Source organism: Plectropomus leopardus, chromosome 17 (genome assembly GCF_026936395.1).
Source record: "Plectropomus leopardus strain MGB_pleo_1.0 chromosome 17, ASM2693639v1, whole genome shotgun sequence".
Classification (NCBI taxonomy): domain Eukaryota; kingdom Metazoa; phylum Chordata; class Actinopteri; order Perciformes; family Serranidae; genus Plectropomus; species Plectropomus leopardus.
Window position 1 is genome coordinate 18,790,634 of NC_142192.1, and position 20,942 is coordinate 18,811,575.

Consider the following 20,942-nt stretch of genomic DNA (forward strand, 5'->3'; position numbering starts at 1 on the left):
TTTATTGAAAATTAATCACATAGCTGTTATAAGTTGGTGAGAACACATGTACCTTATAAAAATACTCCAGACTTATTCTTTGCATTTCTGTGGCTGTTTGTCCAGGCTAAAGGCTTCGAGCTGACGTATTTGGAGAAGGTTCCAGAGGTGAAGGACACGGTTCATAAGCAGTCGCTGCTGCATCACGCCTGCTCTCTGGTGGTGGAGAACTTCCCTCAGAGCACCGACCTCTACTCCGAGATCGGAGCCATCACACGATCTGCAAAAGTACGCTCCGCTCTCACTTACGGAAAACTTGTATTTGTCCAGCAGCAACCTGCATGGCTGAAAAACTGAGTGAAAAGAACTGCAGTTCCTTGAACGGCCACACAAAAAATAGTTTTGGTTTCTATATCTAATTTACATAACAACTGTACAGGGGGTCCATTTTTATATAATTCACCTTTTAAAATTTAATTAAGGCTTAAAGTTGTGTATAATTACGGGGATGGCTACTCTGGGTGACAGGCTGTCTGCAAAGGTTCACTTAAGCTAATTAAAAAAATCCAAGAAGGTGACGGCCAAAATGCCAAAATCAAGGCTTCAAAATGGGAACCCACACAGCAGTAGGTAACATCATGGTGGCTTCCTCTGTATTTTTTAAAGAATATATACTATTTTGTCTCCCTACACTGTAAAAAAACTTCCACCTGGTTCATCCTAAAACTTAACGCGTTGCCTTAAAAATTTGATTTACAGTAACTGAACTCAACTTGAATAATTTGTTTAAAGCCAGCTCATAAGCCCGGGTATTTTGAAACTGAGTTACTAAGAAAACATTAAATAAAATTTAAGTTGAAATAAATTTAAATTAATAAATAATTTAGTCCAATTACATTACTGATAAAAGATCAGGTCATTATCAACCACTTTAAAAGAGGGAATCCACACCAAAGGGTTTTTTTTTGTTTTGTTTTTTTTTTAAGGAATACTCGAGCCCTCCCCAAAATGACCGTTTGTACATCAATTACTTGCCCTAAATGGCGTTGACTTGGGCAGAGAGTAGTTTTTCGTATTGATCAAAGAATCCAAACATGTGCTGTTCATGTTAAAGTGTTTCAAATATTAAGGTTTTAGCAGAAATGCTTGTTTGTGAAGTACTGAGGATACGACTGAAACAATGAGGCTGCTATGATACTGATGTTTTATAGTTTTGCTGCTGTTACATGAGGATCTTGTTTAGTTCAGTTCATTGAAAAAAAAAATCTATATTTTTGAAAATTAAGTTTTCGTCATTGCTACAGTGTAACACAGGGTGAGTGACTGATCGTTTTGGGGGGAATTTTTTAAAAGTACCGTCCCTTGGCAGATCTTTTATTTATGTCAACATCTTCTGTCAGGTGGATTTCGACCAGCTGCAGGAGAACCTGTGTCAGATGGAGCGGCGCTGCAAAGCCTCATGGGACCACCTGAAAGTGATCGCTAAGCATGAGATGAAGCCCCAGCTGAAGCAGAAGATGTCCGATTTCCTCAAAGACTGTGCTGAGAGGATTATTATTCTCAAGATAGTTCACCGCAGGATCATCAACAGGTAGTTCACAATAATCTCTCTTCATCCGTGTAACAACACAATATTTTCTCCACACACGATTCTGAACATCTGCTACGAACTAGAGTAGTAATTAACCCCTCGAAACCTGAGCAAATTTTCTTGGATTCTTTCAAAAGCATAGGAAAAGGGTGACTAGCAACTTAACAAGAAATGGGCCAAAGTTGTCAAAAAAAATAGTAAAAAGTTACAAGAAAATTGCCTGAAAATAAGAAAAGAAAAAAGTAAAAGAAACTCCAAACAAACAAAATCTAAAAAAGAAAATTACATCAAAAAAGTGCCAAAAAATAAATAATTTTTATTTTCTCTGTAACATAATTTTTAATATATAATTAAGAGAATTGTAAATATAGTTTTCTGGTCATTTTCCCTCGTTTTTTGATCACATGTAACAACCTTTTACACATTCACCTTTTATTTTATTTTTTTGCAGTTTGGGGAAATTTTCTTGCCAAGTTAGTGTTTTTTCTTGTGTTTTTGAAAGAAGTCACACCAATATTCTCGGTTTTCAGAGGTTTAACTGCTTGTGAAAGGGGGTCTGAATTCAGCACAAGAAAATAACTGATACCGATCCAGGTGTTAAAGGGTTAAAATGTCAAATTTCTAGTGTTCAGTAAAACTGAATGAATCTTTAAAATACACCGGCCTGTCACAATTATAGAAAATACTGTTACACCTGGGAAATCTAGTTTCCCACAAGGACTTCAATTCAGTCACTCTTCCTCTCTGTTCCTCCCCCTCCTGCGGCCAGGTTCCATTCGTTCCTGTTGTTCCTCGGTCATCCGGCCTACAGTGTGAGAGAGATCAGCGTCCACAGGTTCAGTAAAATCATCAGCGAGTTTGCATTGGAGTACCGAACCACAAGAGACCGCGTGCTACAGCAGAGACAGAAACGAGCCGACCACCGTGAACGCAACAAGACCCGAGGAAAGATGATCGTGGACGTCAATGCTCCTGTGAGCATCACACACACACACACACACACACACAAAAAAAGACACACTCTGACCATAAACTCTATTTTCTCATTCTTCTCTTTCCAAATCTGCCACAAACCTTTTTTTCCATTCAGTTCTTTGACTTTCACTCTTTGTTTCCCCTGTAGTCTGATGATGAAGAGGAGAGTGAGGTATAGACATGTGTGCTTCCTGTCTGCATGTTTGTGTGTGTGTGTGTGTGTGTGTGTGTGTGTGTGTGTGCGTGTGCATGAAACTAAGCCTAACTGTACCTCAGACTTTTCCTTTTTACTGAGTTTAATATCTGAATGAATCTGCATTAAAATCTCTTAATCTAATCCACATGTTGGATGCTTTCCTTGTTTTTTCAGCTTTGTCGTGTGTGAGTCAAAGCCCAAAGCACTTAAAAACTGCCAAATTCTTACTTTCTACCACACCGTCTCTCCCCTCAGTGTGCTCGGTACGGCCCCAGCAGCAGCAACAGCGCTCCCAGTGGCAGCCAGGAGGTGGAGCAGCATCAGGGTCTGGGCCACGCCGAGGATGCCGCAGAGCACGAGCATATGAAAGCCGTGCTGAGAACCAGCCTCAGCGGGGGCGAAAAGGAGGCCAGCGGAGTCCTGGGGCTTCGGACACGGACAAGATCCCGGCCAGGAAGAGGAGGTGAGGGTGTCAGGAAGTTCCTCACAGAGAAGGCATCAGCAAAACAAGAGCCACTGCACTTTGAAGGGTTTCTGTATTCATGTCTTTGTCTGATTTGTTCAGGTCGCACAGTGCCAGCACGGACCCCACCCGTGGAGGACGCTTCGATCTGTGGAGACGACGCTGCAGACGAGATCATGGAGCGTATAGTGAGGTCGGCCACTCAGGGTCCAGGAACCAGAGCCCAGCCCAGAGAGAGGAGGAGGTCCAGGGCCAACCGCAAGTCATGTATGACCTGAAAGCTTAACCTCTGTCCCAAATCAATACCGCATACTTATTCTAACAGTATTTAACAGTATTTGCTTATGTTGTGTGTTCACACTGGGATGATCACAAGAGTAGAGGTGAAATAAGTATTCAGATCCTTTAAAATTAAAAGTGTCCAATGCAGAAAAATCCTTTTGAAAAAGAAAAAGAAATCCAAAAAACTCCAAAAACTTTACTTCCATAAAACGGTTTTGTTAATTTAATATATAAGAAAACATCATAATTTTCCTAATAAACAAAGTAGACCACCGCACACTGAAAGACTTATTCAGAGCGAGCGACAGTGACCAAACCTGAAGAAGCAGCAGGCGAAACGCGTCGCTCGCTCTGAATAAATCACAGTAAAGTCATTCAGTGTGCAGTGGTCTACTTTGTTTTCCACTTTATATGTTCCTGCTACCAACCAGCACCTGACGATCACACTGGCTTTGCATGAGCAGTTTTGCTTATTATCATAATTTTTCTTTTTCTTTTTTCCACCTTACTGCCTTTCAACTAAGCCAAAGATATTATATTCTCCTGATGGTGTTTTTTTGTGCTTATTTTCAGGAAATTCTCTTTTAACATTTAATAAATATCTTGCAAATTTTTGGGCCAGCTCCCTCCGTTTTTAAATAAATCAAGCCAGTTCGTTTAGGTTTGAAAGGGTACAGTCACAGGTGTGTTTGAGGAGATTTATGGTCACTTTTATAGTCAGGATGGAATTGGGACACCGATCAGTTAAATCACAATAACCGTACTTTAACTTCTCTCCTCACAGTGAGGCGGACTCTGAAGAGCGGTCTGACCCCAGAGGAAGCTCTAGCTTTAGGACTAACCGATTCCCCGGATGCACAGATGTGATCATCGCCGTGGAAACACAGCTACAGTTGTCAAAGCGACATCTCTTTCAGCCGTCTGCCTTCGCCAAACTTCACAGAGTCACAAACCCCTTTAGGTTTTTGCCAGCTGCTAATTTTGCCTGACGTGTCTGAGTGATGAAGCTGCAGCCGTGATAGTGTGTTTTAAATGCCGCACCAAGAAAAAATCTTTGAAGTGAAGAAAAACAATTTCGTCGAATGAGGACTGATGTACTCAACAAGAAGAAGAAATTTAAATTCAGTCACGCTGCCTCGACACTAAAGTGATACTTTTTTTTTTTTTATATAAACGTGCATTTGACATGTTGCATTAGTCCGATGGGATGATTATAGCTTGAGTTTCTGCAGCTGTGACTTCACCATTTTTTCATTTATTGAAGCTGTGAATTTTCATTGTAACGATTGATTTGTTGTCAAAGAATCCCAAGAGATCGCCACAAAAAAAGAGGCTAACCGGGAAACGAGGGAAACATTTGCTTCTGCAGCTGCACGTTTGACAAGTGACGACTGTTTAGTAGGATTGTGGAAGGTTTTCAGTCTGATGTGTGCCTTTCATGTAAAAGGGACAGCGTTGTACCTTTTCACCATCTCGTTTGAGTCACCTCCTACTTCTCAGATAACTCACAAAAAATGTCACATTCACAGGCGCGGTGTCGTCGAGTGTGACTGTTGATTAGAATTTACTTTTTTATTTTGGCAAAATATTTATTTGCAAAGCTCGGAAATGTTGCACCTTACTCAACATTAATAGTTTCCAATGCTGAAATGAACGACTGATTCAAAACACAAACAAAAGGACGTATTTATCTCAGAGGAACTGTTTGTAAAGTGTAAAAAGACAAAAAGATAAAGACATTTTTTTTTTTTTAATTTTAATAATCTATTTTGAAGGACATGCAGATCATTCTGCATAAAATGTGTAAATGCCCTCGTCAGCTGCCAGGTACAAAGTACTGTAGTACAACAGTGTGCATGTTTAGTGCCGTTCATGTGATGTATTATTTTTGTAATTTCTGTAGAAACTTGTATTATAGTCTGAGAGAAAAGGGTAAAATGAGGCTATTCTGTGAATTGTAATAAAAGTAATAATAAAAAAAACTGAAAGATGTGGTCATAGCTGAATTATATGTTCTCAAAGTGTTGCTCTGTGCTGAGAGAGGGGAGCAATATTTGGGCATTTACTTTGAACTCTGTGGTCACATTGTACTTGAAAAGGATTGTGGGTAATGTAAGTGTCAGCTGAACCATCCGCTCCCCTCACAGCGCACCAAAAAACAGGGAAATATCGCTGCATTAATATGATGTGGTGAGCTGAACATACACTTTCACTTGAAATGCTGTGTATACACACTCTGCAATAAAAAAACAAAAACCACTGAGTGAAACAAAGAAGGCGCATGTCATTCTTCTTCACACAGTCAAACACATGAATGTGCTTTTACTGACCAGCCTTTGGATGAATGAGATGCCATAAACTGATCAACTGCTGCTCACTTTATTTGTGCAGTTTAATGGTGAATCGTGTCACTTTGTTTCTTTGAGTTAGCGTCTGTCTCTGCAACCATGGCCGAGTCGGATGGCCTCCCTGCTGGAGAGTTATGATCACTCTGGAGGAAAAGAAGCTGCAGGGCTGCAAACACAAGCTGCTGTCTTTGGAGAAAGAGAAGCACAAAGCCCAGGAAGTCTTGGAAATCAACCCAGAGGACAGCTGGGTGCACTGTGGCATGCACAGGGTGATCGCAAAGACAGCCATGCTTAAAAGGATACTTCACCCTCAAAATGATCATCTGAATATTAAATACTCATCTTGTGTTTGAATTCCTGTGTGTGTGTGCATGTGTGTTGGCACAGGTAACCATACCTTACCTTATGTAACCTTAAAAAAAGGCAAAATGCAGTGGATTAATTCAAAGTGAATAAAAATAATAATTAGAGGATGTTTTTAATCGACTTTTTTGGTCAAATTGGCTTAAAGTAAAGCTATGATGACGGAAGATTATCAATACTATGAGTTGCATTACCTCACCCAAACCAGCAGGTGGCAATATGTGCTATCATAATCGCTTGAGATGCACATGAACTGTGGAAAGAGTTAGAATAAATCCGTTGTTTGGTGTGCACTTCACTTGTCTCTTCAGCAGCAGACAGTAACAGGTGTCGGAGTTTAGTCCAGTCTGATCTGAAACCATGGCCCAGGACATGACTCTGCTGTGGGGCTCCGGCTCTCCTCCCTGCTGGAGGGTCATGATCGCTCTGGAGGAGAAGGATCTGCAGGGCTACAACCAAAAACTGCTCTCCTTTGAGAAAATGGAGCACAAGTCCCAAGAAGTGTTAGATATAAATGCCAGAGGACAGGTATGGAGGTGCTTAAATCCACCGTAATCTGTAAAATGATAAAATAACGTTAGGCTGATAATTTACCCCGAACATTTCCCTCCCCGATGAATAGCAGCATCTTGTTTTAATACGAAACGCAACCTACAATCTGAGCGTTTTAATGTCCCTGTTAGATACGTTATATAAGGCGACGCCAAACTCCATTCAAAACCTCATATATTATATGATTTTCTGTATACCGGCATAAAAATAAACTAGCTGAAACATAACTGAAGGGTGTAGATGAATCATGTGGATGTGACTATTAATGCGGCATATGTTAAATTCACCAAGCACCATGTTTGTTTTAGGAAAAAGCACGAATTTGTATCAGACTATTTACTGAAGTGACACAAACGCACCACAGAGGGCGGTAACGGCACCGCAAAGCATGACAGACGGAGAGGTTTCTGCATGAGGTTTACTATCAGCATCACAAGTCTTGTTGTCACAATTAAAGTGCTTTTTTCTTGATTTATGTGACATGCATTTTACCAATAAACTGAATAAGATTTAATCCTTTGAGACCTGGATTAACTTCTGCTTTCTTGTACAGCGTTCAGACACCTCTTACAAGTATTTTAAAACTTTGAACCTTTGAAACCTGAGCAAATTGGTTTGAATTTTTTAGATTTTTCTTAAAAAAAAAAAAAAAAAAAGCCGAAAAACATGCAATCCGCAACTTGGCATGACATGTCCTGCATTTGCAAATAAACTGTAAAAGGTGACAAAGGAAAATAACTAAGTTAGCTAAAAAATAAAAATATGAAAAAGAGAGTCTTTAACTATCAAGAAAACTCTAATTAGGATTATATATTTAAAATTGGAGTTACAATAGACGTATAGATTTGTTTTGATTATTTCTATTTACCTTTTTTAGCACTTTTTAGGACCTGTTTTTTTTTTTTTTTTTTTTTTGCTTATTTCAGGTAATTTTCCTGCAACGTTTTGTTAATTTCTTGCTAATTTTCGAGTCATTTCTTGTCAAGTTGCTTATTGCCTTCTTTTCATGCTTTTGAAAGAAATCAAGCCAATTTTTCATAGGTTTCAAAAGTTAAAAGAAATACAAAATACGACAGTTTGAAGTTGTGTGTTCAAGTCCCTCCCCGGCGCTTAAAAATGTATTTGACATTCCTCCCCCATTTTGCTCCCTCCATAAATAACAAAAAGTCCCTAATAGAATTAATTCAGACGTGTTTTTCCCAGTAAGCCATGTGCAGCAGTTTTTGTTCCCCAAGAGTCTCTGTGTGGTGTAGTGCAACAGGTTTTCTTAACTGCTCCCAGTGCCGTCTGTGCTAACAGCAGTAAACCTTGAATAGTCTCCCTTGCTCACATTATAAGCTGTTTTATTTTTCAGCTTCCTTCTTTCAAACATGGAGACATCATCGTGAATGAATCCTACGCAGCCTGTTTTTACCTGGAGGTGAGTCACTCTGTCCATCAACTAACAAATATCAATTTAAAAGGCAGTTTAACAAACACTAAATTCAGCATTATGAAGTGTGACATGTTGAAATGTTTGTGTCTTTTCTGTCTACGTTGCAGAGTCAGTTTAAGTCTCAGGGGAACAAACTGATCCCAGACGGCCCGGCAGAACAAGCACTGATGTACCAACGCATGTTCGAGGGCCTCACATTCTACGAAAAACTCAGTAAGACAAATGAATTAATAACACTTTAAAAACACTGCATAGAGTTTCTCGCAGTTATCGCACATTATAATTAAAGGGTAAAGCTTGTAAGTCCACCCCTGGTGGAAAAACTTATTTTTTAAAATTTTGGCACAAGCGACAGCAGTTCAACTGTCCTGCATTTTGACGTAGTAAATGACCTGCTTGTGTTGAGGTTAATCAAAGTACTCGCAGCTGCGTGAAAGAAGTATGTTACTGGAATATTAGTTATAATTTGCAGTGTAAACAGCTTAGTATGAATATTGGCTTTTTTGGAATGAAGACAAAAATCTGACTAAAAGCCTTAAAATAACCCCGATCAGATCTGCTTTATATTCCCATTTGAGTAATGTTGAACACTTCAGTGCCCAGCGTGTCAAATCGTGTCAAATAATGTTGCTTTGTCTTTAAACAATAAATGATTGATGCTTGATAATGCTGCACTTTTAGCAATACTTGATATGCCAAGGAAATAGGATCATACACCCAGTGAAGACACTATCCTTTGTTTGTGTGTGTGTGTGTGTGTGTGTGTGTGTGTGTGTGTGTGTGTGTGTGTGTGTGTGTTTCTAGATTTAGTCATCTACTACGACTGGTTTGTCCCTGAAGGAGAGAGGCATGACTCAGCTCTTAAGAGAAACAAAGAAGCTCTGGCCACTGAACTCAGCCTGTGGGAGGGTTACCTGCAGAAGGTAGTGTGTACAGTACACACATAAACACAAACGAACGACATTTGCACATTTAACCATTTGAAACCTGAGCAAATAAACATAATCATAAACATGGTAAGAAGGCAGTGTGCAAAAAATAGCAAAATATGAGTAAAAATGACAAGAAAACGCCCTGAAAAATAGCACAAAAAAAGTTAAAAAAAAATGATTTTTAAAAATGATCTGTAAAAATAGTGCTGAAAAAATAATTAGAATTCTGTAACATAATTTTAAAATTATGATAATTATAAATTAAGTTTTCTGGACATTTTTTACCTAACTTTTTCGGGGAGGTTAACGTCAGGGCTACAAAAATAACAATATGCGATAATGTGAAAGATAAAAATGTATAATGACATTAATGTTAATCAGCGTTCCTACAGATAATCCTTTTGAAACTTGAGCAAAAACATGGACAAAGGCACTGCGCAATTAAATAAAAGTGCAGTTGGTGGATGAACTGGAAGAAAAGCACTAAAAAATAATGATTATTGTGTAACATAATTTTAAATATGTATTTATGAAAGTAATAGATATAGTTTTCTGGACATTCTTCCCTAGGTTTTTGAAAAATGTTTATATAATTCAATTTTTTTAATAGATTTTTCTACATTTGCTGTATTGCCTTTTCCCCCATGTTTTCGAAAGAATTCTTTCTTGGTTTGAATGAAAGGCGTCTGAGTTCAGCACGTGAAACGTGATGTGGATCCAGGTTAAACATGCTTTATTTTCCACCTGTTTCTTTTAAGCTGGGCTCGAACTCTTACCTGGCAGGACCATCCTTCTCTCTGGCAGATGTGACTGTTTTTCCAACTGTTGGTACTCTTTTCAGATTTGGGTAAGTGAATAAAGAACGGCTGTTGCATTTTCTACAAGTAACACAGACAAAATACGTGAAGTCTTGACACTGCGGTTCAAATGTCGTCCACCCTTTTGTCTGCAGGTTGTCTGCTGAGCGTTACCCTAAACTGGGAGAGTATTATGCTCTGTTGAAGGAGCGGCCGAGCATTAAAGCCAGCTGGCCTCCTCACTGGCTGGACAACCCAAAGGGACAAGACACACTCAAAGACATCTGAGATCCACACACAGGTTACAGCCACGTCTGACCGTCATGTTGCGGTTTTCATAGAAGATGCTTTTGCTTTTTTATAACCTTTTGAAATCTGGAACAACATCACTTTTCTTGTGCTGCAGATTTAACCTTTTAATCCTGAGCAGTTTCTTTCAAATACACGGGAAAAGAGCAACTGTGTAATAAAAGATTGACAAACTGCAAAAAAGAAAAAAAGTTAGGGAAAATTGTCTAGAGAAAAATAAAATAGGTAAAAATGTCTAGGAAATGAAATGAAAATAGCTGGGGGAAAAAACTGTATGTATAATCACAATTCCATAATTAAATTTATGTTGCAAAAAAAATTTAAGCACTTTTTACAGGCAGTTTACTTTTTTTGAAACATTCCTTTTTCGTCTTAAATTTTTTTGCTAATTTTCAGGTAATTTTCATGTAACTTTTACAAATTTTGTGCTAACTTTTGGGTCATGACGTCTCGTGTTGCTCATTGCCTTTTCCTGATGTTTTTGAAAGAAATCAATCCAGTTTGCTCAGGTATGAAACAGCTAATATAGTTTCAGCTCACATTTTGTCAGATATGATCGAGCTTTTTTATTTGTCTGATTAAAAACAGGGAAAAAAGTGTTGAGATTGCCAATATGTTACAAATATATCGGTGTCACTAGGGCAGAAATGTGCTCCTTACTTTTTATTTTGTCAAACTGACTTTCATATTTAGTTTGGTGTTTTTTGTCCGTTATGTTTCTGCCAAATTATTGCCCAAAAAATCAGTTGATAAACACAGGCTACGTTAAACTGCAACATGTGACGGTTTGCAGGGTTTCACATTGTGATGTTGTTGGCATAGCAGCGTTTGTTGCTGAGATACACGGCGTGTATATCTAACGGCAGTGCCGTTGACTTATAAATGTACAAGTCACTATAACAGCAGTTTGTTTGCATTTAGAGTCTTCCTTGTGAAGTCAGTTGTTTTAGTTGTTTCTTGTTCTAATTAACCTCCATTACAGCCAACATGTCTTTTAGGCTTTAGCACTAACTACAATGCAAATAAGAATATTGGCTCTACAATTGTACTGTAGCAATGGCCAAATAAAATGAAGAAGAAGAAAAGGATGTCTGAGAGTTTATATTAAAGTTTAGACTTAACTATTGCTGAGCTCAACATTGCATTAACCCTGTAAACCCAAATAATCAGAATAAGCCTAGAACAGACTTTCGATATCACATTTTAAAAAAAAAGGTAGGTGTGTTTGTAGTGATATGATCGTATGGTTTATTGTTTCTGTGGTCACGCCAAAACCTGTTTGCCCTGCACAGAGGTAAGTCAAAAGTGCTGCGTTATCATGACTTTGCATGAATGAGATTAGACTGTTTCCATAAAGTGCAAATGGTTTTACATCGTATGTAGAGTGCACAGCTTCTTAGATACACAGCAGCTGCACTGCATGATGGTCAGTGTTACCTTAATTTAAAAACAAAAGCATTGTACATTACTGTAAAGGGGCATTTTAAATACTTTTAACTTTGAGTTCAGATCCTGCACACAGTACCGGGAGTAGAGCAGCTTAAGAAGCGCCAGAGCAACGTTTCTCAAACATCTCCTTGAATACCACTTTTCCTGCATGTTTTAGATCTCTCCCTGCTCCAACACAGCTGATTAAAATGATAAACTTGTTGCGCTTTACAACAAGCTAAAAGACTTGTGCCAAGTGACACACTGTTACTCGTCTTGGCCCAACACAGTCGCCAGAAAATATGCTGGCATTGTACGTTTATGCAAACCACAGATAAGTTACATTCACATGTCATTATGACACAGATACATCAAAACGTCATGTTTCAACAAGTGTGGTTAGATTTCAGCACAAAATGAAAATCTGGTGAAAGTAATAGAGTATGTTGTGACTTAAAACACCCAGTTTGGGCAGCACAATCCCTGCTGGAAACGCAGTGGTGTCTTAAAAAAAAATGCTTTTCGAGGCACTACACGACTGGGAAAAAAAGCAACGAGCCACTACAGAACACCCACATTTGGTACTTAAAAAGCTGCTGGAGACACAGCATTGACCCACTAAATCACAACCGTTTTTGTTGTTTGTCTTGAACAGTGGTCTGCAGTTTGGCAGGAGTCTTCCCGAGGTGATGTACCATCCACCATCCTCTAAACGTCCTGATTACAAAGTCACCTCAGGTACTGCATCACTCAAGAGACATTGATGTTTCATGTATAAATCTTGCAAGTGTAACATATTCGTGGTTTGCAGAAACACACAATGCTGTCATTATCTTCCGGCGACTGGGCTCCTTTTATCACACACTACCTGTTGCATATTCTTGATCTTTCTTCGAGTCTTTAGTCCTGGTACTGTTGACTTTGGGCTTCTACTGTTTTGCACCATCAGCTGATGATTACAGAAGCAGTTTGTATTTTATGTGAAAGAGATAAATCAACTATCATGGGGCCGCCAAATCAAGCCAGCAACCCCTGCTGCCTGTGCAACATGAGCAATGCACTGTGTGTTTGTCAGCAGCAGTTAAAAGTTCACACACAAGGAAGGAGTATAATGCTTACCGTGAGAACTATTATCTGATCAGGTAGTGTCTTCCTATTCACCATCAAACCAAACTGTTTCCTGCAGGACAAACACTGAGTTAGATCCATACATGCATCAGTATGTCAGGAAAGTCTGCAGCCACAGGGTCCACTGGTGTGCTTCTTAGGGGTGGATTATCAGACAATGGATCCCACCACCTCACCTACACAGGCACGTGACACAGACATTTTATAACTTTGTTTCATTTCGATGTCAATTTTTGTTTTATCAAGGTAATTTTGTGTCTCCTTGTGGTTGTTTTTTGTCTCTTTGTAGCTATTTTGCCTATTTTAGCTGTTTTGCTTAAGAAAATGTAATTAGGAATTAGAAAAAGCGACAAGAAAATTACCTTTGAATTCATTTAAAAGTTACAGAGAGAGAAATTAATAACAATTAAATGAATAATAATAATGATAATAAAAATATGGAAAAATGTCCAGAAAACCATCACTATTATTATTAGTAGTAGTAGTAGTAGTAGTAGTAGTATCATTATTATTATTATTATTATTATCATTATTATTATTATTCTTTTCATAGATTTCAGGTAACTTGTTTTTGTGTTGTCAAAAAGAAATTGAGCCAATTTGCTCAGGTTTCAAAGGGTTAAGTGACATTTTGCAGGCAAAGGTCTGGGCCTGTGCCTTGTAGGCCTATTCATTAATCCATCCATGATGTTGTTGTATCAGATAACTTCATCCTTGTTACGGAGCCACTACATTTAAAGGAAAAACTACAACCAGTATTTTTTTGTGTGTGTACTGTACTCATTCATCCAGCCTTTATTTAAAAAACAGGATGGTCCAGTTGGAGCAGTCCAACTTTGTGGGCACTCTGTGTACACACAGAATTCAAACCAGCATACTGAATGTTAAAATGCACTAAGTCATGCATGTAGAGCAGAACCAGTATCAGCCATAGTGCCCAAATAACATAGAAAAACCAGTTATATTGTAAACACAATTGCTTTCTGTCATTCTCAATATGCTTTGTCAACAGAAACTGTCTACCTCATGCTCATCAAGCTGATGAGCTGACTAGCAGAAGAATTTTAGAATGACGATAAAACGATATGAAGAGGGGGAATGTCACCGGTGCACTCAAAGTCACAAACGGATCATTTACAGACTACCTGCTCTGACTGGTTTACATTTTGATGCAATCTTTTTGTCATGCTTCTCAGGAAAAAAAAAAAAAAGTGTTCAGCAGCTGAATGAAGCGCTGGAAGGAACAACCTTCAGCACCACATGATTTCCATGTGATTTCTGAAGCTTTCTTTCATGCAACAGGTTTTATTGTGATTGTAAGTGCAGAACATAATAGCAGAGATAGAGACTGTGTCAGAACACATGACCACGTTGATACAGGCAAACACTCAAGTGCACGACAACAGTTCAATGACTGACTCCTATAAAGAGGCATTAAGAAACCATTTCAGTGAATCGGTGATCTTTTTAATGTCACACATAAATGCTCATGCTCAAATGATAGATTTAGATACGTGTTTTTTTTTTTATTGCATTCAGTCGAGTTGATTTTTTTTAGTCTTAATGACTGTGCCAGAGCTTTGTTCCTGTGTGTGCAGGAGTGAGTGAAAAGTGCTGAGTCACTGTGACTTTTAAACTGTCAAATTTCAGGATGCCGTTAGCGCGCACCAGGAAATAGTAATGTAAATCACTGCAGGAGGTGTTTATATAAATGAAAACATTACATCAAGATGACATTTCCTCATCCAATTCAGATACATTTTATGCAAGATGACTAGTGATTGCTGGACTGCCAGTAAAACCAGTTAAGTTCTAACTTCAGTGAATAGAGCCACTGTTGATTACAATTATAATGCATAGATGTTATTATTTATTTGTCTTGAGTTATTCTCCATCAATGCACAAAATGTATTGTTATTTCAATTTTGGACTCTTTTTTTTTCTTTTTAGTTATACCATGGTCTGCATGGCTGAGAGCAAAGAGTATTCAAAGCAAGAGAAGTCCCTCCTCCTCATATGTCACTTTGCTAATGCCTGCGTATGCAAGCAGCTAAAGCAATGGCACTTAATTTATGGCCCACGGGCCAAATCTGGCCCCAATAGGGTCCTGAGTGATTCACAATGGGAATTTTTTTTGTACTTTCAGTATATATAAGGTGCCAGAGTGCATAAAACTGCATCAAAATAGAGCTTGTTTATCAAAAAGAGTGCCAGTGGAGGATCCCCTGCACCCCTGAGAGGTCCTAGCTAAGCCTCTAGTGTCCTTAAACCTATAAACATCTTAAAATTATTGTTCTAATAATTGTACTGTAATTATATGTTTTAACATTATGTTTCAGAAATAATCTTTTTATTGGAATTATTATTTTTATTTTTATTATTAATTGTTTGCGCTTATTTATTTTCTTTTTTCCTCTTTTAACTGGTTTTTTTTTGGTGATTTTCTTGTAACTTTTCAGTAATTTCCTGTTAATTGCTTATTTTGGGCTCATTTCTTGTTATGTTGCACATTGCCTGTTTCCATGTTTTGAAATGAAATGAATCTAATTTGCTCAGGTTTCAAAAGGTGAAGCACTGAAAATATTCTAAATATAGTTTACAATCAAACTAATGTGGACTTTTTTTAGGTGGCTAGAATGCATTTTGTTGCTGAAACCTCCACAGCAGCACATTGCTTAGCCTCCATGTCCGACTCCAGCCTGCTTCTCCAAACTGGGGGCGTACAGACGGAGAAGGTGAAGTACGTTATACAACCCCAGTTCAAAAAATCTGAACTATCCCTTTAACAGAAGGTGGCGTTTACATGCTTGGACAGGGTGTGAACTATCTTAAACATCTTGAGTCACAAATCTTTGGCAATAACACAAAAATGGGATGGGACTTAATCCCACCAATCCGGTTGCAAAGGGCCGGACTTGTTATAAAACAGGCATCTGCCACACTGTTGCTTCACTCTCCAGTTCCTCCACCACTCACAGCTGTAGGTATTCTCAGGTGTAGCAGCTCACTTTGAAACCATGGCCCAGGACATGACTCTGCTGTGGGGCTCCGGCTCTCCTCCCTGCTGGAGGGTCATGATCACTCTGGAGGAGAAAAAGCTGCAGGGCTACAACCAGGAACTGCTCTCCTTTGAGAAAATGGAGCATAAGTCAAAGAAAGTCATGGACATGAATCCCAGGGGACAGGTAAGTTCACTTCAGACTTTGCTCTTACAATGTCACTCTGCTTTTACTTTATATGCACACATTTAAGTTTATTTCTTACAAAAAATGTTACTTAAAATTCCCTTTCCACCACTCTTTCTTTCTTAAAGCTTCCCTCCTTCAAGTACAAAGACTATACCCTGAATGAGTCCTATGCTGCCTGCATGTACCTGGAGGTAAGCACTCTGCCAAAGCGCTGAACTTGGGCCGCCTTGTAAAAAATTTATGCAGCAATATTCCACCAAGTAGTTAATAAGTAGGAGGGTTCATTGTGCTGTGTATGACCAACAATGCCTCATAGACAAACAGACACCCTACACCTCAGAGGAACAGAAACCGGAGCGCCATGCAGCCGTTCATAACAGTTTCTCTTTTCATGTCTCTTACAACAGAGCCAGTTCAAGTCTGGAGAGAAGCTGATCCCTGACTGCCCCGCTGAGAAAGCAATGATGTACCAGCGCATGTTTGAGGGGCTCACCCTCAACCAGAAAGCGGGTATGTTAACACCAACATGCAAAGCTGTATTCTACAGCTGTTTTGCTAAACCAAGCTGTTGGTCCTGTAAATCCTGCATATTATTATTAATAAATAGTCATTATCTTTGAGACACTTGGATCAACCCTTTAAAGGCACAGCAATTGGTTTGATTTCAAAAACATGAGGAGAAGGCAATAAGCAAATTCAGAAGAAATGACTCTAAATAGCACAAAAATTTGACTTAAAAAAAAATGAGAGAGAAGTAACAACCTGGATGTTAGCAAAGAAAAGTAAAGTTTAAAAAAAACAAGAAATGTACCTAAAAATTTGCAAAAAAAACCCCACATAAAAAGGAAAGGAATAATAATGTTTCTGTAGCATACTTTTAAATACATAATTATGATAATTAGGAACATAGTTGAATGGACATTTTCCCCTAGCTTTTATTTTTTAAAGTTGCTCTATGCGTTTTTATGTTTCTAGGGAAAAAAAAAACAAAACAATTTGCTCACAATTCAAAAATATAAACAATTGTGAAAGGCATCTGAATGCAACACAAGAAAACTGATGTTGATTCAGGTTTCAAAGGGCTAATGCTTTGTCAGGTTACCACATCTTAGTAATAACCTTTATGACTCGGCTGATGTTGTTATGTAGCAAGAGAAGACTCGCACACAGAACAGAAAAAGATTCAAACTTAAGTCTGGGATTCAAATATCTCTGTTTTACTTGTCGTAGGGCTGTACAGACAGTGGGCAAATGTGCAAACATTTAACACGGACTGAAACATTTGCACATTTTTTCACTGTCTGTCCAGCCCCACAACATGTAAAATAGATATTTGCAATTTCAGTCTGATTTTTTTGTCGTTCCTTGTGCAAGTCAACAAACAACAAACAAACATGGGACAGTTTTTTTAAGGCGTAGCTCATGCCGTGCCAACCATTTGGTTTATGTTGCTGCAGTTTAGAGTTCTGCCTTATGGGACTTTGAACTACAGTGCTCTTGGCAACATCATACATCAAGCTGCCACCTGGGACCTCATGTCTTTACTGAAGCTCCTCAGAGGACTTGAGTTGTTCAAAACACACCCCATGCACTAATGAGCTGTGCATCCATATTATTAAGCTACGGCACCATGCATAATGTATATGTGGTGCACCCCTTAAAACAGGGAGTGATGTTTAGGGGTCAAATGTTAATCCCTCAAAGGATCACATGCTCAGACTAGCTTGCATGCAAGTCATGAGACAGAGTAGTATTTGGGGAGGGGTGCAAAAATAAAAAGCAGTTTTTCCAGTTAAATACAATCAACTTGTGCAAAATTAGAAATTGGGCTTTTAAAGTTTTCTAAGTAGGCTCCCTCAAACTTTGTTTTAGCTACTTTTCTGTCTTTAGTTTGACACTGTTGTTATGTAATATTGTCTTTACTCACCCCTATCGCAGCTACTAGACTATGTCTAACTAAGAAGTTACATGCTCACATGCTTCTTACATGCCTCCATGAGCAGCCGTCAAGACTGAAGGCCTGTTTTGACATTTTTAGGGGACGTTATCTACTACAACTGGAAGGTCCCGGAGGGAGAGAGGCACGACTCGGCTATAAAGAGAAACAGAGAGGCTCTGACTGCTGAGATAAAGCTGTGGGAGGGATACCTGCAGAAGGTAAACAAGAAAAATTATAAAATACTTTTCCCTCAAACACACAAAAGATACTGAGCTGCAGAGGAAGGCTTTGAACTTAAGTGACACTTGCTCATGAAACATTGCAATTACATGTCGGATGTTCTGTTAAACTTTAGCAGCAGCAGAATTTTGGGAGATACCCTTATTTGATTTCTTTCGGGGAGTTTTAAAGAAGATTCATGTAATTAATATCTGTATGGCTGGTTGGTTGGTAAGCTGGTTAGTTTAGCTTAGCGCAAAGACTGGCAACAATCGGAAACAGCTAGCCAGGCTCTGTCAACATGTAACAAAATACACCTATCGCCAACTCTAATGCTTACTAATTAATGTTTTTTTAATCCTGCTTTTTTTAGCTGATTTAAACAATGATTGTAAAAATATGTAGATGTGGTTTTACAGAGCCAAAGTTTCCCCCTACTTACAGTTACACTAAGCAAATCCTGGCGGCTGGCTCCATTCTTATATTTAGTATCCTGACACCAGCACGATGTCAATATTTCATAAAATAAACTAAAAAGTCATAAATCAAACAAAAAATCTTATGTGTAAAAGTGGCATATTGTGGTTTTACGTCAAAGAGTGCCCCAGGGATGACGTTTTTCTGTAGGCCAATCCAGAGGCTAACATCGCCCTGGTTCCCATCACCAAAAAACGAATGGGATTTTTCCGTTGGATTTCAGAATGTAGCGCAAAATAAGCTACAAACGTTTATGATGCTTTTTAATATTGTAGTGACACCCACAGTTGCCATCATGCCCAGTGCTGTACTGAGTAGTTTGCCGTTTATGTTACACTACAGAAATGTCACTTGTTCGTATTGTTAAAAATGTGTTTGTTAACAACATGGTGGTTTATGTCGGTTATTGTCATTTTTGTGTTAGTTTATAGTTTAAACCATTAGTGAGTTGGCTGTTACACTTCATCAGTCCAGCTGTATTTTCTTGCTATCATCTTGTAAACTTGCTTTGTACATGTTGAAAAATATAGATTTAGTTACTTAATGTGAAACTGCTTGCCGTTGCTACCTGTGCATATTGTAATGATAGTATTAATTAAGAAAATAAGTTTTATTTTCCAGAGTTTGAGCCCAGCCCGACACTGTCTGGCTTTTCAGGACTTTTCAGCAAATAAGTGCATTTCTTAAACTATGGAACTGTTTCTATAAAGGCATAATTGATTTCATTTTGGCTAACTAGTGTATACTGTAGCATCCAGAACTGCTAAACTGTAGTTGTAAATAGGGATCATAGTACATATATGCAGCCCTGTGCAGCAGCTGACTTGAGTATCTTGGTTGTTCAGTCTGCCCACCAGCGCATAAATGTGACCCTAACTCTTTTGTTTCTGTCCTTCAGGGACCAGGCCCTTTCCTGGCAGGAAAGAGCTTTTCACTGGCTGATGTGACCGTTTTTCCAGGCATTGCTTATCTCTTCCATTTTGGGTACGTGGATGAAATTACTGAAAGTAACTTTAAGCTGCTTGAAAAAATAAATGCAACAGATTACCGAATGTAACAGTTTTTTTCTTTTCTCCCTTCTGTAGGTTATGTGAAAAGCGTTATCCTAAACTGGCGGCCTACTATAACTCTCTGAAAGACAGACCCAGCATCAGAGCTACCTGGCCTCCTACCTGGAAGGAGAGCCCACAGCCACAAGACCTGCTGAAAGACATCTGAGAGTCAAACACACATTAGCTGACACTATGGAAATGTTCCTGTTGGGTATATGTAACCACTCCTTGCACTGCACTACTGTTGTTGGCTGAATTTATAAGAAATATACACTTGCTGTTGCTGTGGTTGTTATTTGCTTGCATAATTTGTTTGTGACCTAAACAGCAGATGATTATTTTTGTGCTGTTAACAAAAGCAATAAAAACTGACTTTCAGATTTGTGTGCTGTTTTAATTTCTAGACCAGTGTCCACGGACTCCTAGTATATATTTTGCAGAGGTCTATGTAACTGTAAATTGTAGATCTCTGCACCTAGATATTTGACAGTTGGCATATAAACTGGTCTTTCACAGTGAGTTTGAAGTTTTGACAGCAGAGGGCACTAAACTCAAATAAACTACTGCAGCTTTAATTGTCCTTTGGTTTAGTTTCTCTCCAGAGAGTCCTAAAACCTGGAAATGATTTAGTATTTCAGCACCTCCAGTTCCCTCGTCTAGAAGACAATGGTTTTTTTAAATGGGTTTTTGATTAGATGCCTGAAATAGGCTCTGTAGTTAACACAAGTTTAAGAGACTGTCATGTTTTGTTGTACGACCTAAAATAAAGATGGTTGATAACAAGTGGCCAAATGAGAATTCAGAACTTCATAATGCCGCACTGTGCCAAACATGGTTTTACAGCCTCATTTTGGTGGCAACATTAGATCATGCGACTATGGTGTAGTTAATTTATAGCCAAATATAAGCTTTTTTTTTTACTTCTGGTGATTGCATTAGGGTTTTAAAATTGATAAAAGTTTTTTGTTTTCTTTTCTTTTCTTTTCTTTTCTTTTCTTTTCTTTTCTTTTCTTTTCTTTTCTTTTCTTTTCTCTTCTTTTCTTTTAAACTTCAGAACTTATTTTCTACAGTGATACAAAATCCAATGGAAAAATCCCACAGGCTTTTTGACAAGGGAACCAGGGCAAAGCTAACTTCCAGTGACATAAAAGTTATACGTAAATTATCCCTAGGACACTCTATAAGGTCTGTGGTTGACACAAGCTTAGGAGACTTTCACATTTTGTTTTATGACATAAATATGTAAATAACGTAAATACTCCACTTGCAAACTTTTTGAAGCTTTTATG

The 20,942-nt window shown here is 38.4% G+C and overlaps 3 protein-coding genes across 5 annotated transcripts in view; all 3 read left to right on the plus strand.

Annotated features, from left to right (window-relative positions):
- LOC121957789 (FH1/FH2 domain-containing protein 3-like) overlaps positions 1–5,476 on the plus strand; it is a 69,864-nt gene extending 64,388 nt beyond the window's left edge. Inside the window, 7 exon segments of the mRNA XM_088090257.1 lie at positions 106–267; positions 1,380–1,570; positions 2,340–2,544; positions 2,694–2,717; positions 2,997–3,204; positions 3,307–3,471; positions 4,271–5,476. Of these exon segments, the coding sequence (XP_087946383.1) occupies positions 106–267; positions 1,380–1,570; positions 2,340–2,544; positions 2,694–2,717; positions 2,997–3,204; positions 3,307–3,471; positions 4,271–4,353 (1,038 nt within the window). The 3' untranslated portion in view covers positions 4,354–5,476.
- Positions 5,477–6,484: 1,008 nt separating this feature from the next.
- LOC121958101 (glutathione S-transferase A-like) lies at positions 6,485–15,564 on the plus strand. 3 transcript variants are annotated; one of them, XR_006106818.2, is made up of 8 exons: positions 6,485–6,725; positions 8,104–8,169; positions 8,292–8,397; positions 8,989–9,107; positions 9,875–9,963; positions 10,069–10,214; positions 12,306–12,388; positions 12,837–15,564. XR_006106818.2 is itself a non-coding variant. In XM_042506975.2 (7 exons), exons 1-6 carry the CDS (start codon positions 6,558–6,560, stop codon positions 10,199–10,201), a joined length of 681 nt encoding a protein of 226 aa, XP_042362909.1. In that variant the 5' UTR covers positions 6,485–6,557; the 3' UTR covers positions 10,202–10,214; positions 12,306–15,564. The 3 variants fall into 3 exon arrangements, 2 of the variants coding, with proteins under 2 accessions (XP_042362909.1, XP_042362908.1); XM_042506975.2 differs by having other exon boundaries at positions 12,306–15,564; XM_042506974.2 differs by lacking the exons at positions 12,306–12,388; positions 12,837–15,564 and having other exon boundaries at positions 6,486–6,725; positions 10,069–11,307.
- A 150-nt stretch (positions 15,565–15,714) lies between these two features.
- LOC121957839 (glutathione S-transferase A-like) lies at positions 15,715–20,031 on the plus strand. The gene is made up of 6 exons (XM_042506627.2): positions 15,715–15,963; positions 16,092–16,157; positions 16,374–16,476; positions 18,005–18,123; positions 19,500–19,585; positions 19,687–20,031. Exons 1-6 carry the CDS (start codon positions 15,796–15,798, stop codon positions 19,817–19,819), a joined length of 675 nt encoding a protein of 224 aa, XP_042362561.1. The 5' UTR covers positions 15,715–15,795; the 3' UTR covers positions 19,820–20,031.
- The last annotated feature ends 911 nt before the right edge of the window (positions 20,032–20,942 follow it).

What these genes read in the sequence shown, in the direction of transcription:
- LOC121957839 (XM_042506627.2), top strand. Translation starts at nt 15,796, where the DNA reads ATGGCCCAGGACATGACTCTGCTGTGGGGCTCCGGCTCTCCTCCCTGC. An exon ending in CTGCCTGCATGTACCTGGAG is followed by an intron (nt 16,158 to 16,373) that starts GTAAGCACTCTG and finishes CTCTTACAACAG; the next exon opens with AGCCAGTTCAAGTCTGGAGA. An exon ending in CACCCTCAACCAGAAAGCGG is followed by an intron (nt 16,477 to 18,004) that starts GTATGTTAACAC and finishes TGACATTTTTAG; the next exon opens with GGGACGTTATCTACTACAAC.
- LOC121958101 (XM_042506975.2), top strand. Translation starts at nt 6,558, where the DNA reads ATGGCCCAGGACATGACTCTGCTGTGGGGCTCCGGCTCTCCTCCCTGC. An exon ending in CAGCCTGTTTTTACCTGGAG is followed by an intron (nt 8,170 to 8,291) that starts GTGAGTCACTCT and finishes TCTACGTTGCAG; the next exon opens with AGTCAGTTTAAGTCTCAGGG. An exon ending in CACATTCTACGAAAAACTCA is followed by an intron (nt 8,398 to 8,988) that starts GTAAGACAAATG and finishes GTGTGTTTCTAG; the next exon opens with ATTTAGTCATCTACTACGAC.